The 17,793-nt window shown below is 46.0% G+C and overlaps 1 protein-coding gene across 2 annotated transcripts; it reads right to left on the minus strand.

Moving 5' to 3' along the window:
- Nucleotides 1-3,271: 3,271 nt before the first annotated feature.
- Nucleotides 3,272-6,139, minus strand: LOC133804342 (uncharacterized). Of its 2 annotated transcripts, XR_009878438.1 has the most exons (3): nt 4,884-6,139; nt 4,085-4,797; nt 3,272-3,985 (listed from the first exon to the last, which is right to left on the minus strand). XR_009878438.1 is itself a non-coding variant. In XM_062242509.1 (2 exons), the coding sequence occupies exons 1-2, from the start codon at nt 5,935-5,937 to the stop codon at nt 4,148-4,150; spliced, it is 1,704 nt and encodes a 567-aa protein (XP_062098493.1). In that variant the 5' UTR covers nt 5,938-6,139; the 3' UTR covers nt 3,272-4,147. The 2 variants fall into 2 exon arrangements, 1 of the variants encoding a protein (XP_062098493.1); XM_062242509.1 differs by having other exon boundaries at nt 3,272-4,797.
- Between the last annotated feature and the right edge of the window lie 11,654 nt (nt 6,140-17,793).

Genomic DNA, 17,793 nt, shown 5'->3' on the forward strand with positions numbered 1-17,793 from the left:
GATAGTCCTATGAGACAGGTCTTACATAAGCCAGAGACTTGCTAAAATAAGGTTTTTAGCTTGGGGATTCAAACCATAGGCCTCGGGGTTGGACCTAGTACCCGGTTGGGTAGTATTTGATGTCTCAGGGGCTAGGATTTGGTTTGGGAACCCTTGGTTATCATTTTTATTGATGAATCCTATATTTTGGTTATGACCAGGTGACCGTCGAGGAATTTAAAGGTTGATCGTTCTCAGGGGTCGTTCATATTATAATACTCACTCGAACCAGAGGTAAGAAAACAGTGTATGAATATAGTTGCACCCTGTACAGGTATATGGCATGTATGATTTGATATTTGAGGAAGTTGAAGCCTTACTTCCATGCACATACAATTGAAGTCTTAACAGATAGTCCTTTAAGACAGGTCTTACATAAGCCAGAGACTTCGGGGAGACTAATGAAATAGTCGATTGAGCTAAGTCAGTTTGATATTGTATACACTCCGAGGGCTTCCATCAATGGACAGGTGCTGGCAGATTTTATAGTAGAACTCACCCATCAGCCGAATGAAGGAAGGAATGAAGAAGAAGAGCAGCCTGTTACGGAGGAAGAGATAGGAGGTTCAGAAGAGTGGAGTTTGTACGTTGATGGGGCGTCAAATGAAGGAGGATCAGGAGCGGACATCATGATGACTGGGCCCGAGGGACATAGAATGTATTGCGCAATCCGATTTGGGTTTGAGGCCTCCAATAATGAAGCAGAGTACGAGGCGCTCTTAGGCTGCCTGCGTTTGGCCCAGGAACTGAGAGTGACGCGCCTCCAAATCTTCAGCGACTCTCAATTGGTAGTATACCAAGTAAAGGGAGAGTACCAAGCGAGGGGACCCAAGATGGCAGCTTACTTGGAGAAGATGAAGGGCTACCTGGGACAGTTGGTGGCATATACTATAGAGCAAATCCCCAGAGAAAAGAACACCCATGCCGATGCACTCGCAAAGCTGGCATCTACCAAGGATAGTGATGTCTTGGAATCGATACCCGTGGATTACTTACCAAAACCCAGCATCGAAGGCGCGGACGTGCACATGATTAGTGTCCCGAGGGAATCATGGACCGAGCCAATCAAGAGGTACCTGGAAGAAGGAACCTTGCCTGCGGATTAAAATGAATCTCGGAGGTTGGTGTACAAGGCTGCAAGATACACCCTGGTAGATGGGGTCCTTTACAAAAGAGGATTCTCAATGCCACTCTTGCGGTGTGTAGAAGAAGAGGAGGCGTTGAAAGTGTTACAGGAGATACATGAGGGAGAGTGCGGCAACCACAAGAGCGGACCCTCCACGGCTAGGAAGGCCATGAGACAAGGATACTGCTGGCCTTCCATGGAGAAAGATGCGCATGACTTTGCCACGAAATGCGGCAAATGCCAGAGGCACGCCAACTACCCTCGGAAACCCCCAAGCGAACTGACCAGCATGACCAGCCCCTGGCCCTTCGCTATTTGGGGGATAGACTTGATCGGCGCTCTTCCTACAGGCAGGGGTGGAGCAAAGTACGCGGTGGTAGCAGTGGATTATTTCACTAAGTGGGTAGAAGCGGAACCCCTTGGGAAGATAACCGCTAAGCACATCACCTCTTTCGTCAACAAATTCATTGTGTGTCGATATGGAGTACCCTACAAGATTATTTCCGACAATGGTACCCAGTTCGAGGGAGGAGCCTTCGATGAATATTGTAAGGATAGAGGCATAAGGAGGAGTTTCTCCGCAGTTGTGCACCCTCAGGCCAATGGGAAAGTGGAGGCCATAAACAGGGTCCTTAAGAAGAACCTGAAGACAAAGCTGGAAAAGATGAAGGGAGCCTGGGTAGATGAGCTACCAAATGTGCTGTGGGCTTACAGAACCACCCCACGCACAACTACTGGGGAATCCCCATTCTCCTTGGCCTATGGGTGCGAGGCCGTGCTCCCAGTCGAGATGTGAGTCGAGTCCCACAGGGTACAGGCATATGGAGACGAAGCCAACCACGTAGCCCTGGTCGAAAACTTAGACATGCTGGAAGAGAAGAGAGAAAAAACCCAAATGAGGGTGGCGGTATACCAGCAGCGCGCCGCAAGGTATTACAATTCGAGGGTGCAAGAGAGAACTTTCAGAGTTGGCGACCTGGTGCTAAGGAAGGTACTCGCAAACACACGAGACCCAGGCGCAGGAGTGTTGGGGGCGAATTGGGAGGGGCCCTACCAGGTTGCTCAGTGCATCCCCCCGAACACTTACAAGCTGGCTCGCATGGACGACACCCTCATACCCCGAGCATGGAACGCAGAGCACCTGAGGAAGTACTACCAGTAAGGCGCCCATGTTCGATGGAAAAAGAACAAGTGTTGCACACTGCCTTAATATGATAGGAAGAAATCAAAGAGGTTACTTAGATAGCCTCCTAAGTAGGTGTGAGCCTTTTATTTTTGTCTTACATAAAAACTTCATATGTACCATTGCAACAATTTGTATGAGACCATTTATTATGAATGTGATGAATGGAACTGCATGTTGTGGGTAAAACTGTTCAACCTCATGTATTATTTTCCTTCGCTACGTGGGCATCAGCCAAATTGCCTGCCGAAATAAATTTCACCAGACACTTGGGGGGCAGGATAGGAGGCGACAGCAGGCAGCTAGCAAAGGATCCTAAAAAGGGACCCCTTGCCCTCCTAAAAATGAGGCCCCTAAAAGGGAACCTCTACCAAGAGGACCCCTAGCCCTCCTAAAAAGGAAGCCCCTAAAAAAAAAGAAGAGGACCCACTACCAAGAGTATCCTAAAAAGGGCCCTCTATCAAGAGGAAGTAACCCAAAACCAAAGAGACCCCCTATACTAGGGCCTCAAACGAAGTCCCTACAAGGCATCCCTTGGGATCACAAGGATTAGCTACCCTTATGAACACCAAGGGAGGCCATAGGAACTTACAAAAACTGCATGATGACGACAATAATAATAAGTCTAGAGCGGCCACCAAGCCGCCTAGCCAAAAAGGGTCCCAAAGGAGACCCTTGCAAAAATAGTACTATGAATAACGACGAGAAGGACGCTCTCGCAAAGAAATAATAAGTGCGCGCAAGAAAAACATAAAAGGATAACTAAGACCCAAGGGGTCAAAATATCCTTATAAAAGCAACCAAGAGGCAACAAAAGAGGTCCTAGCGAACCCTTTCACAGGGGCTCCAAAGGACCTCCAGCCTGATAGATAAAAGAAGGGAACCAACTAAACCCCATCACACGAGCTTAAAAGGGCCTCGAATGCAATAGAACAAGAAATAAACAGCAACATATGTATTTATACATTAAAAAAAAAAAAGGAGTTCTCGGGATAGTACAAGAGTTACTAACAGAAAAGTAGCACTGGTAATGATGTTACAAAATAAAAAGAAAACAAAAAAGGAGCGAGACTATTTCAAGGTCTCCCGTAGTGGGCACTCCACCAGGCCGCTCGGGCAACGGCTTGTTCGCCAAAAGAGGAGAAGTTGAAGTTGGGATCCTGTTTCCACACATTGTAAAGAGCATGGCCTATAGACTTGCGCTCGGTTATGACCCTCTCTGCCTCCAAAGAAGCCCTCGCCGCCTCCCAGGAAGCCCTCGCCGCCTCCCAGGAAGCCTTCTCCGCCTCCAAGGAAGCGTTCTTCTCCTGAGCCAACTGTAGTTCAGCCCTAAGGACCTCAACTTCAGTCTCCAGTTGAGTAACCCTCTCCTGCGACGCGGACGCAGCGGCCTTGGTCCCCCGGAGCTCGCGCTCCAAGCATCTAGCCCTGCCCTTTAGCTCCTTGATCTTGGCCTTCAGCTTCTCCTTCTTCGAGTCCAACTTGGCATACTTAGTCCGGGCCTTTGACAATTGGACCTTGGTTGCGCTAAGCTCATTTTCGAGCTCTTGGACCTGGGTCATGAGGCCGTCCCTCTCGGTAGTAGATGCGGAGAGGACGCCGGACGTGTCAGCATGCCGAAGAGACACGATGTAGACCTGCACAAGAAAGTCAATGGCGTCAGCAATAAGTAACAAAAAGAAAAACACATGTACACCTATACATAATACTAATCAATGCAAGGCGCAAGACCTCACCCAGGCCGCGGCACGCCTTAGGGTCTCCCCAAGGTCTGGTTGAGTCACATTCCCTAGACCCCTCTAGTCGGAGGCAGGGAGGCCCGAGGCTATTTGAACGAAATGCTGCCCATAAGCTGAAGCCATCCTAGTCACCCAAGGCTCTGCCTCCGCGCTAGGAACATCTGGTTGGACAGGAACGGATGACCCACTCGCCGAAGCAGGAGGAGGCGCAGGGAAGGGGAAAAACTGGAACCCTCGTGCATTAGAAGGGGGCTCCGCGAGGTCGATGTAATCAGCATCCGGTAAGCCAATATCATGAGGGACCTGAGGGAAGGCATCATTGCCATCAAGGCCAGAAGGAGCGTAACATCCCCCTGCGGCCTGCGGGTCCGGAGATTGACAGGCCATGTCCTGGTCATGGGAACCGTAAGGAGGGCATCCTCCGGGGGACAGGGGGCGCTGATGAGACCCCCCACATTCGAGGGGAACATCCTCCGTCTCCTCCTCAGCCCCACCATCGTGTAGGGACGGCCCAGCCGGCATAGCCATAGCCTTCTTAGACCCAGTAACTGACCACAGGAACTTGGGGTTAGAGACCGGGGACAATTGGTGGCGGTTGAGATTCACCACAGTAAATAGGACTGCTGCCTTCTTCAGGGCAGAGTCTGCAGCAAGGAGTTTTCCTATGGCCTCCGCCTCCGGCCCAATGACCGAGGGATCAGCAAATTTCCCTACAAGAACCACGCCAATGTCAGTACAAGCAAGAGTGCAAAACAGTAAGTTCTAATAAGAAAAAGAGAAAGACCAGGATACTTACTAGGGCCGGCGCGAAATCCTTCACGAACCGAGAGAGGCTCCTCTACCCAGAAAAAGTCTTGTTTCCAAGGCCCTGTGTTGGAAAACGAGCCCTCTATTAAGGGAAGCTCACTGTTGGCCTTCTGCAGGTAGTAGAAGCCCTTGGACTTGGGCACTCCCATAAGGTTATACAAGGAATGCACCTCCTGTGCCGTCGGGGCGCGTTGGACATTATCCTTGAACCAAATGAAGAGGCAACTTAAAGTCAACCAACTGTTGGGCGATAGTTGAAGAGGGGCCAAATCAAAATAGTTGAGAACCGCCACGAAGAACGGGTGCAGAGGAATGGTGCCACCCGCCTTCAAAATCTGCTCACTCAAAGCCACAAAGCCCTTCTCAGGACGGTCGGCCCAGCAAGCCTCCTGAGGAACATGCAGGGCGTATTCTGGAGGAGCTCGGTAGTGCTTCACGATTGCCTTCAGTTTGTTCGGAGACACGTGTGACACTAGACTGGACGCCAGTAGGGGGGCGTCGTCCTCTTCCTGGGCGGACACCTGTCTGCGTGCTTTCGACATATCTGCAAAATCAAAAGAAATATGTGAGGAAGGGGCAGAACACTTAACCCTCCATTTTTTCTTCCTAGCAAGAGTTTTCCATCGAGGGAGCGATGGCGGAAGCACTAAGCTAGGATAAACTGAGACTAGGGGCTGGGGAGAGGAGTTAGCAACCCCATGACTGTCATCAGGCGAAGAAGGAGTAGGAGGTTCTGGCGGAATGTGTCCCTCCATAAATTCTAACTCCCACCGCAATTCGAAAAGGGTCGTCCTAAGACGCGCTATATGGTCACTAAGGCCCAGGGGTGAAGGTCCTTCATCGCCTCTCGACACCGAGTCAATTTCGCTCTCTACCACCCAAATTTTGCGCCTAAGATCAGCCATGCACTCGAGGTGACGAATGCGGGCTTGTCTTAAAGAATCATAGTCCTGGTGAGGGTTGCCCTCAGGGGACTCTGAGTCTGAGGATAGGTCAATAAACTCAGCCCTTGGGGGTATGTCGGATGGGCCGTCACTGGCCATGAAACCACGTCCCAACAGCAAAAAGGGGCTCACGTATAAACGAGGGGAAGGCTACAAAAGACAAAGGAATAGGCTTAATACCTCTAGATGCAAACGCCCTAAATGGACTACTACAGGGTATATATATAAAAAAAAAGGGAGGAGGGGCGTGCATATGGTCAAACTCACTACAAGCTCAGACTAATGTACCCAATCCCGAGTACTGCTAGTTTGGACCCGACAAAATAAATAAATAAAAGGGAGAAGGAAAGAAAAAATACCTCAAGCGATTAAAAAAGCAAAGGCGGGATCTAAAGAAGGTCAGGGAGCGAAAAGCACCACAGAGTCGAAAGTGCACGTCTGCAAGAATGAACCAAAAAGATGTGTTAGTCATAAAATAGATACACCAAGAAATTAGCTCATAAAAAAAAAATATGAAGTGAAAAAATATACAAAACAAATGAAAGGAATTATTGTGAAAGTGAGGTTGTGGGGGATTGAACCCCTTACCTCTTGAAAGGAATAAGGGTCTATGCACCACTAAGCCAAGGGAGTAAAGTGAGAATATCAAGCCATGCATAAGGGCCTATTTATAGGAATTGAGGTGAATAGTCTACAAAGGCACCTAAAGGTACTCTCCTAGACTGGGGGGCAAGTGTTGATGCTCATAATCTCATCAATAGAAAGCATGAGGCCGAGGCAAGGCCCTTCGGCCACCGTCGTCTTGGGAAGCCATCGCACCATCACAACTTAAGTCTGGGTTCGGTTCTCGTGGAGTCGATGCCAAGTGGCCCACGTTGGCAAGGCATAAGTGCCAAGGCTCAGTAGCCTCGCGGGACCCATCTCGCCCACGCACTCGGCCCCACGGCCTCGCCCCATGGCCTCGCCTATGCCCTCGGCCCCATGGCCTCGCTTGGCCTCGCCAGCCCATACCGCCTAAAGGGCCTCGCGAGATGTCTAGGCCGCGCCACCCAAGTGGCCTCGCAAGGTGTCTAGGCCACGCCACCCAAGTGGCCTCGCGAGATGTCTAGGCCACGCCACCCAATTAGCCTCGCGAGATGCCTAGGCCATGCCTCCCAAAGGGCCTCGTGAGATGCCTAGGCCACACCCCTCAAGTGGCCTCGCAAGAGGTCTCGGCCACGCCACCCAAGTGGCCTCGCGAGATGCCTAGGCCACGCCTCCCAAGTGGCATCGCGAGATGCCTAGGCCACACCTCTCAAGTGGCCTCGCAAGATGCCTAGGCCACGCCACCCAAGTGGCCTCGCAAGATGTCTAGGCCACGCCACCCAAGTGGCCTCACGAGATGCCTAGACCATGCCTCCCAAAGGGCCTCACAAGATGCCTAGGCCACACCTCTTAAGTGGCCTCGCGAGAGGTCTCGGCCACGCCACACAAGTGGCCTCGCGAGATGCCTAGGCCACGCCTCCCAAGTGGCCTCGCGAGATGCCTAGACCATGCCTCCCAAAGGGCCTCGCGAGATGCCTAGGCCACACCTCTCAAGTGGCCTCGCGAGAGGTCTCGGCCACGCCACACAAGTGGCCTCGCGAGATGCCTAGGCCACGCCTCCCAAGTGGCCTCGCGAGATGCCTAGACCATGCCTCCCAAAGGGCCTCGCGAGATGCCTAGGCTGCGCCACCCAAGTGGCCTCGCGAGTCTCGGTGCCCCTGGCCTCATGAGGGCCGCATCCACAACGCACTCGACATTGTGAATAGCTAGGGAGCCACGCCCTCAAGGGGGTAGCAAGGAGGGCGTCTCGCCACGCATCCTTAGACATCTTCCAGGGCCACATGCCTATCGCTCAGACTCATGAATGACCTCTGGAGGTTTCGGATATCCCATACCAAGGACCCAAGATCTCCACCTCACACCAAGGGTCCCATTCCTCACACCTCGAGATCCCTATGCTTAGGAGATCCAGTACGAGTCGAATGGGACATATTTGTACGACCAAGTACTAAGTACGGATACCAGTGCCAGTGAAACTGCTGGGGTAAGGATCATGGTCCGTACGTCTGCGGCCATAGGTCAGAGCCGACACCACTACCTCCTGCGCCACTACGCCTGCCACCACGCATCAGACATGGGTACATACAAGTAGTGGAGACATCCTCCTGACACCTGCTCCTGTACAGGTTGTACAACCACGACCTCTGAAGCCACTCCCCTGACACAGTACGTATGTACTACTTGGTCCCCTGGACCACTATGTACCTAAGGCCATTAGAGCCTACTATAAAATGAACTCTAAGACAACCTGAAAGGGGGTTGGAAATTTTACTGTAGCAGAGGTGTGAGTGTGAATGAAAGACTGAATTCTCCATTATTGTTCTATCATTGTTCTTGAGTTATTGTTCAAGTTTTTACAGCTTTCCGATTAGTGATCTTAATTTGATAATTTTTCCAACTTAACTTCGTTGACGAGTTCTCACCGTCAACAATGACCAAAATCTTTTAACCCCTAGTTCAATAATGGTTTAGTGTCACATTTTCGACTAAATGACTTGATTAGCAAGTCTTGCACCTTTATAAACACACAGTGTAACTGTCTTGGTTATCCAGGGCGTTACACTCGGGGGACGGTCTCACCACTTCGTTTGGTGGAATTAGAGGTTCTGAGAGTGCGAGTTTGGTCCTGGGATTGTTATTTGGAAGTTAAACTCATCGAAGTACCACTTGTGGATTGTGACTAGGTTAACACCAAGGCTCGGAACTAAGGATCGTGCTCAGAACCATTTCGCCTTCTCTGCTTGAAACTAAAGGTATGAAAATTGCACCCTTATGTGACTGTGTGGGACTGAGATTCCCTGTATTTGAATTCATATGTTGTGTGATTGTGATATGCCATGTGAGTATGAAATAAATGGCCTAAGAGTGCTGGAACTGATATTTGCGCACAGGACACGGCTCGACAATTGGTAGCTGAGGACAGCTAAATAATTACTAAGCTTAGCATAAGCGGGCCAAAGTCAGTGGGTTAAACACTGGGCTCGGCCTAAGTGAGCCGGAGACAGTGGGCTAAATAGAGGGTGCGGCCTGAGGGCGTCGACCCTGAGTATTGTATGATGATTTTGATAAAATATTGATTATGAATGTGTTTACTGTTATTAATCTAATGCTTGTGGATTGTTGAATACCTGGATAAAAACTTGATGATTCTTTGTTTGTCGTCACTGATTTTGTGCCTGTTATGGCCTGCTTAATATCTGGTTAATATCTTATGAATCATTTGATACTCTGGATTGTTTATGCTATGTGCTGGGCCTCGGCTCACGAGTGCTACGTGGTGTAGGTAAGGCAAGCATTTGATGGTTCAACCATGAGTTGGAGAGCTCTAGGGGCGAGGTGTACATTGTCAGCTGCTCATCCACCACGATCGAGGGATTGTACAGGGACGGAAACCTAAAATGTGTTTTTGCCATTAGAGTGGCCTTGATTGTATATAACTTTAGGAATTTTGTAAATTTGTTCTTTAAACCCTGCTTTTGGGATCCCATGTACTAAAAATTTATTTTAATGAAAATTGTCTGTTTATGACCAAAATATTTTAACCCTAACTTGTTTATGACTTTAGGATCACATTTTCATTTAAATGACTTGATTAGCAAGTCTTGCACGATTTGAAACACATGGTGTAACGGTCTTAGTTATCCAGTGCGTTACATTTTTTATTTCAAATGGTTAAAATAGGAAGAATAGTTGCCATCTTTTTTTTTTTTTTTTTTTTGTAATCTTTATTTCCTCTAATTAAGAAAAATTAATTAAAAACAAAGTAAATGAAAATAAAGAAAAAGAGGAAACTTACCCATTTTCCTTTAGATAAAAGGAAAAGAAAGAAAAGAAGAGAGCATTTGTGCTCTTGGTGCCATTGGCTTGGAGAGAGAGAGAGAGAGAGAGAGAGAGAGAGAGAGAGAGAGAGAGAGAGAGAGAGAGAGAGAGAGAGAGAGAGAGAGAGAGCTAGAGAGAGAAAGGAAGAAAGAAAGAAGAGAAAGAAGGGAGGAAGGAATTCGAAATTCTTAAGATGTAAACATCAAATAAATTATGCCCTTAAGTTATGTATATGTAAAAGTGATATTTTTAAAATGTAAACATGTTTTCACATTATTATTTAGGTGCAGTTTTTTATTTAAATGAGAAGAATATTTTGATTTAAATTCACTTATGATTTTTTTAAACAAAATAACTAGTTGCTGAAACTTTGAGTTATTAAACTAAAATAATTATTTTGTTTAAAATTAATGAATCTTACACCTAATAATTCAAGTCTTAAATAATATAAGTAAAAATACATTTTTTTCCACACTTTAAATTATAAATTCTCACATTTGATCATGTAATTTTTTATTGGTTTAGAAAAAGTTATTTTCTAAAGACACAAGAAATTTATTAAGTATTTCTAAAAGATTAAAAATTTTGTTATTTTATATGCTATTTAAAATAATAAATGGAATTATTATTTTGTGAGAATTAGGAAAAAACTAAATGAATTTTTTTTATAAAGTAAAAATAATGTATTAAATGGTTTAATCAAACTTTGGGACTTAATGAGACAAATAATGGTAAAGTAATAATGTTGCTGAATTTTAGTTGAAAAGGCAAGAAATAAACATGTAAGAATATCGTTTTAAAACGTTACATTTGAACAATGCTCCCACGTATGCATGTCGCATGCAAATACATTTTTACGTTCAAATATATATATATTTATATGCCTATTGTTCAAACATATAGTTTTTACTTTGTAACCATGAAGGGTTCATAGGTAGAATTATCATTATTCTTTTATGATTTTATGTGAGAATGTGTATGTTTGGAATTATTGGGAAACTTAAACCACATGTGCATGGCCTATGCACAAGTGGGGTATATGTGTTGAGCATGAGTATTAACATGTGATTCTAAGAGACGACGTTTGATTATGATTATAGGCTCGTTGTGAAGTTTTTCACATTTTTGCTTTGCTCGGACCTGAGGTAAGGAAGTTAGATAGAATTTCTATGTTTATGTTATGAAATGGTAAGATTTGTTTGTTATGAGGAAAATGATGTGCTATGTATGATGATAGACCATGTAATATGAAAAATGGAGTTCTATCTTGAAATGTTATGATGAGTATGATGCAACATGTGTTTCCTTTGTTTTGATGTGAAATGAATTACATATGTTTGTATGATGTATGGAAAGCAAAGGGTTGCTAGCGTGCTGAACGAGATACAACAAAGGAGTTACTAAGGATATGACGTAACTCATAGAGTGGACGCGCCAAGGTTATTCAAGGACCTGAGATCCTGTTTACCTCATAGAGGAGGTCTTTCCAGTTTTATGCTTTTACTGGTTACCTCAAGAAGTGACATGGACAATAGCAGTGCCATGATCACAAAGAGTATGATTATGATGTGTGATTATGAGGTATGGTTATGATGTGTGATTATGATGTATGGTTATGATGTGTGATTATGATATATGATTGTTGACCCTGATTTTAGCCAACTGACATGGAGTCAAATTTGCTTGATGTGGACAAACACATTGGAAAGAATGTGATGACGAAATAATAAAGGACACAAGAGTTTATAGAGGTTCGACCCCAGAATCTGGTAATAACATATGTCCACTCGAATTGTTATTGATATAGGATTCAAAGGAGTGATCAAAGAACTAGGGTTCAATGAGTTTCACCAACCTCTGAAGAACAAGACAATATATCAAAATGATCAGAAAGCAAGCAAGAAGATGAAGATCCCTTTCCCTTGAGCCCTCCTTCTCTATTTATAGGCTCAAGGAGGATTTACATTAATTTGTTACAGATATTATTTCCTAAATAATCGGTTACTCAGGAAATCATGGGAGATAATTTTGGATACTATCATAACTGCATAAGATCTTTTCCGCGTATAGCATGCGTACGACCAGGCTGGTCGTATGAAGAGATCGAACGTCGTGACAGTAGATGTCTTCCTGGTCGATAGTCGAGCACGAATTCTGCCAGATGTTAGACACGTGTACTAAATATTTTCCATGTCATCCATGCTTGTTTTTTGGATAACATTTGCCCCCAAAGTTTGTTTAGTGCGACCAGCAATAAAGAAACTTTAGGGAAACAACCGTTCATATCCCCACGATGTCTGTCAGAATCCCGGTGCGTTTTTGAAAACCGTGACATGATTATGTCAAATCAAGCCTTTTCAGTTTTCAAGAAAAAAATTGACAGCTTATACACTTCCCCACGTTTCGGGAATTAAAAATAATGATTGCTACTTTTTGGCCATACCTCGGTCCCCATAATTACCTTCTTTTTCCTCTTTAAATTTTTTTTCTTACCGTCTTTGTCAAGAACTTGAAGAACCTTGCCTTCAGAGTACAGAGCTTCGAAACCAGTCAGTCGCCTAGCCGAGGATCTTTCCGACTCGAACTTTTTCATTCTCTTCTGAATCTCCATCTTCGCCCAGGTAATCACCTTGTCTTTTTAAACTTTTCATTATACCATGCATGTCGTTTCTAGGTTCTGTAATTTCCGTGTTCTTGAATAGGGTTTTACGAGGATTTTTTTTTTTGTATAAACCTTCCACTGCTTGGTAAGAGGGCGTCTTTATGCTTTGTATAGGTTAGAATCTAGTTTGATAGTAAGGATCATAGGCCTAGGGCGTAAGATCGACGTAAAAATTCAATTTTTAAGCTAGTTGAAAAAACTGGGTTTTTTCCCGCCCTTTAGGAGTCGAAAAAGTTCTCTTTCAAAAAACAGTTTTTCTTCCTTCCTGATCCATTTTTCAAATCGTTAATGCCGAACTTAGCGTAGGAGTAGGATGCTGCTGGTATTTTAGACGCGAGCAACGTTATCCCAACCTTCCACACTACTTCGCAGATTGTGTCTTATCTCCTCCATTGTCTGTTTGCAGTTCATATGCAAGATCCTTGGGGGGGAGAAAGACCTATTGAAGACGACCTCTTGGCCCAACTTCTTGAAGGCGAAGAGAACCCATCTACTTTGATACCAGAAATCCCCTTTTCTCGCCCTAGCTCAAACCGTCCTCCAGCCCCGAATCAGAGAATGGCCCGAACAAAAACAAAGGCTCGAAAAAGGAAAGACCCTAACTCCTCAGGCCAGCCTTCTGCTGATGCCCCCTCGACCAGTGGTCGAGGCGAATTCGCTCCTGAGACCAATATCCAAAGGCGTACCGGCCTTCACCATGTTGACCAGCCAGCCGTTGCGTGGCACATCGTCCCTCAAAGTACGGTGACACTGCGGATGATTTCCAACTATTTAAACAGATACAATCTAACGGGTGTGACTATAGTCAAACCATCTATCGACCAGCGCGCCAAGTTGCCAGGCGGGGCTTACAGCGCCTGGTCGAGGTTCCACATTGAGGCAGGAGCCACCCTGCTTTTGCACTCATTTTTTCAGGGGGTGGCTAATTACTTCGGAGTAGCCCCCTTTCAAATCACCCCGAACGGATATAGAATGCTGGCCGCGCTCAATATCCTTTATAAGCTCAAAAAATGGCCAGTACCTTCCCCCCACGAGGTCAATTTTCTTTTTGACCTTAAGTCCAACCCCAACCAAGATGGTACGGGGTTTTTTCAATTCTGCCATCAAGAATCCGGACATACTTTTTTGTCCGACACCACACATATCTCTAATGTGGGGAAGTATCATCATGAATACTTCCTCACTCCTAATCTTGCTGCGGATAACCTGGCTTTCACCCGAGGAGGTAAAGAATTCTTACGCGAGCAGTTTCTTTACTTAGTGCTTTTTTGTCATTATATCTTGACATCCATTGTGTTTCAGGCCCCTAGTTACGTCCAGTCCCTACTCTAGGGATGGAGTCAAGGGAAACACTCTTAGCCAGCATGGAAATTCTGATAAGAATGTAAAAAACTTAGTCAACGAGGCTAACCTAAGGTTGATTGGCCTTTGGGGCTCCCAATCTGCGACGAATGAACCTTCGGCGGGCGGTGTCCAAGCCAATGCAGAATCCGAGCAGGAACCCGAGCAGCAACCTCAGGCGCCTCCTCCTCAGAGGCGCCCAACTGGGGTTATGATCAGGGAACATGCCGTCCCTCCTCGAGCGGAGAAACCTTCAGTCCCCAAGGGCAAGGGAAAACAAAAGGCTGTCAAGCTTACCGAACTGTCTGACGATTCGTCGGATGTAAACGGTACAATAATCTCGCTTTTACATAATTTGCCAATTCCCTCTCATCTATTTGATGGGGACGGCAACTTTAGGAATGCTCCCTCTTTAAACTCGGATTTCTTCCAGGAACTAGGTAGTTCAGTAAATAATGCTATGACCAGTAGTTGTAGCCCGGGTACTTTACTTGTAATCCTTTTACTTTTATCTCTGTTCCCCCTATGACCATTTAATCTCACTGCTTGAGTTGTTTCCTTTGGCGCAGGTATGGACTCCGAGGACGTCTTTGCACACTATCAGGCCACCGCAACCTCTTCTGTCCCGAAGAAGGATAGCAAGAGGGCTCGAGGGGAAAGCAGCAAGACCCCCTCGAAGAAGGCTCGAATAGACGATGCTCCAGCCGCCGTCCCTTCCAAGGAGAACACGACACCTCTGCCCCCCACCGAGCAGTCGACCCCCACACCTGTGAATCTACAGCCCTCCTCTAGGGCCTCTGACAAGGAGGCATTGGACAACCTGCCCGAAGGCTCCCTGTTCAGCCTCGTGGTCGGGTCGGCCAGGGAGAGGATATACAAGCTCTCAAAGCACAGACGCAGCCAGGCCGCCATCAATGAAACTGCCTCAATGGAGGTCGACCAAATCATCAACAGAGGGTTGAATGAGATAGTCAGCGTAAGTCATCTTCTGCTACTTCATCATTTATGTCTGACTTCTTTTCCTTACTTTATCTCATTCTTTGTCTTCAGGGGCTACTGTCATTAACTTCTAGCTGGCACCGTGCCGGGGCGTTGGTTTCTCGGGGACAGAACTTCGACTCCAGGCTTGCCCAAGCTAAGCAAGCACTTCAGGATGAGAACAACAAGCTGCTCGAGGAGAACAACGAGCTGTCCAAGCTGAATGAGCAACTGTGCGAGGACCAAGCCACTCTCACCAAGGAGCTTCAGGACACCAAGGGGCCTTGAAGAAAGCCAACGAGGACCAGCAGAAATGGAGGGAAAGTTGTGTACTTGTTACCCAAGAGTGCAAGCAGCTTAAACTCGATCTGACCGCCAGCAGGGATGAGGCGAAGAAACTCGAGGAGTGGGTGCGGGAGCTCGAAGGGCGAGTGCAGGAGGTTGAGGAGGAAGGGGCCATGAACTTGATGAAGTATAAGGAGGCCACCCTCCTCTGCTTTTACGACTTCTGGAAGCACAACCGGGAGGCCAACTTCAACTATCTTCCTGAGCGGTTGAAGAGAACTTTGATGGCACAGTGCGCCACCCGGTTGGAGGCAGAGGAGAAGGCTAAGGCTAAGGCTCCTGCTGTTGATGCTGAAGCTGGTCCTCCTGCTGACCAGGGCACTCCCCCTAATCCTCAAGACCCTTCTGCTTAGTAAAAAAATTTCTTTTATTTTGTTTTGATGGCCCACGGGTCTGTTTGTAAAGACAATTCATTTTTATTGCTGCAAGGGCAGCTTTTTTACTTATAACTGAACAGTTACATCCGAGCAATACTGCTTGCGATGTAAAAGCTTTTTACTTTTAATTGAACAATTACATCCAAGCAATACTGCTCGCGGTGTAAAAGGTTGCCTTATTGATATTATAATTTATTTTATTATAATATCTGTTCGCATGACCAAACTTAGCATAGTACTTTGGTTTGATTTAACAAAACATAAATTTTGAAAAATACTCTAAGTACCGTAGCATGCTTTCGCTTATTTTGTTCATGTGTTTACATACCCTTTGGTGTGCTTTGCTATCGATGTACCTTATGTGCCCCCAAGTGATCAAGGAGCTTTAGGTCCTTGGTCACTTGCCTTGACCATGACCTGTGCGAACATTGCTGCTCGGGAGTAAACATAACATTTATAATACAGCAAAACAACACACGTAATGAACAAATACTTGTAAAAATAAATTTACAAAGGTTGGCTAGAATGAATGGCTGCGCACAGTCCCTTATAATCTCGTATTAAAATGGACTAAACGTGTCTGTACGAGTGATCTTAAAAAAAAGATCTTACACTTAAAAGTAATTAGCCATACAATGTGGCTAACCCTTTTTCGAAACTTGTAAAAAGTAAAAATTAATACAAGCGAGTCCTTTAAAAAGTAATGTTCACTGATAATACTTGTGCAGGTGTTCTCCATTCCAATAGCGTGGAACGAGATCTCCATTTAAGCGTGTAAGTTTGTAGGTGCCCGGATGAAGGACTTCTTCAATCTGGTAAGGTCCTTCCCAGTTTGGTCCGAGCACTCCAGCAGTGGGGTCGCGGGTATTCAAGAAAACTCGTCGTAGCACTAGGTCACCGATGTTGAATTTCCCTTCTTTTACTTTTGAGTTAAAATACCGGGCGACCTTTTGCTGGTACGCAGCAACTCGGAGTTGGGCTCGTTCTCGTACTTCTTCAATTAAGTCTAGGGACTCCATCATTAGTTGGCTATTCTGGCTCTGGTCGTATGTAATGCGTCTATGTGAGGGGGGATCTAATTCGACGGGCAACATAGCTTCATACCCGTATGCCAAGGAAAACGGAGTATGACCAGTTGCTGTTCGATGAGAAGTTCTATACGACCAGAGGACTTCAGGCAGCTGTTCTGGCCATGCTCCTTTAGCGTCTTCAAGCCTTTTCTTCAAGGTGTCTTTAAGCGTTTTATTTACTGCTTCGACCTGCCCGTTTTCTTGTGGATGCGCAACTGAAGAAAAGCTTTTAATAATCCCATGCCTTTCACAGAAGTCTGTGAATAAGTCACTGTCAAATTGGGTGCCGTTGTCTGAGACAATCTTTCGAGGCAAACCATATCGGCAAATAATGTTCTTGATGACAAAGTCAAGAACTTTCTTGATCATTATGGTAGCGAGTGGTTCAGCTTCGGCCCATTTGGTGAAGTAGTCGACTGCTACAACTGCGTACTTCACTCCGCCTTTTCCTGTTGGCAGGGATCCAATTAAGTCTATACCCCATACTGCGAAAGGCCAAGGACTCTGCATCTGTTTTAACTCGTTGGAGCTGCGCGTGGGATTTTGGAAAATCTCTGACACTTATCGCACTTTTGCACAAACTCCATTGAATCTTCGTTCATAGTCGGCCAGAAATAGCCTTGCCTTAGAATCTTTTTCGCCAAACTTTGCCCCCCAGCGTGATCCCCGCAGAAGCCTTCATTTACTTCCTTCATTAGCTCCTTAGCTTTCTCTGCTGTAATACATCTGAGCAGTGACATGGAATATCCTCTTTGGTATAGAACGCCATCGACCAGTATATACCTAGCAGCCTGCCTTTGAAGAGTTCTGGCCTTGTTTCTATCTGCTGGTATTACACCATTGGTCAGATGCTCCAAGTAAGGCACCGTCCATGTATCTTGTATTCGGATTTCCATACTTGTTTCACTTGCTCGTATGCTTGGCTCGCTCAATCTTTCCACTGGCACAATATTCAAAGTGTCAGCATCTTTCGCGCTCGCGAGTTTAGCTAAGGCATCTGCATTCGAATTCTAATCTCAAGGTATTTGCTGGAGGGTATACTTCTCAAACTGCGCCAACAGATCTTTTGTTTTGTTCAAGTAGGCCACCATTTTTAGGCCTCTTCTTGATATTCCCCTAGAACTTGATTCACTACCAGCTGTGAATCACTGTAAATATCGAGCACCTTTATACTCATGTCTTTTTCCATTCTTAATCCAGCGAGGAGTGCTTCGTATTCGGCTTCATTATTTGACGCGGTGAAGTCGAACCTAATGGCGCAGTGAAATCGATGCCCTTC

This window comes from Humulus lupulus, chromosome X (assembly GCF_963169125.1).
Source record: "Humulus lupulus chromosome X, drHumLupu1.1, whole genome shotgun sequence".
NCBI lineage: Eukaryota > Viridiplantae > Streptophyta > Magnoliopsida > Rosales > Cannabaceae > Humulus > Humulus lupulus.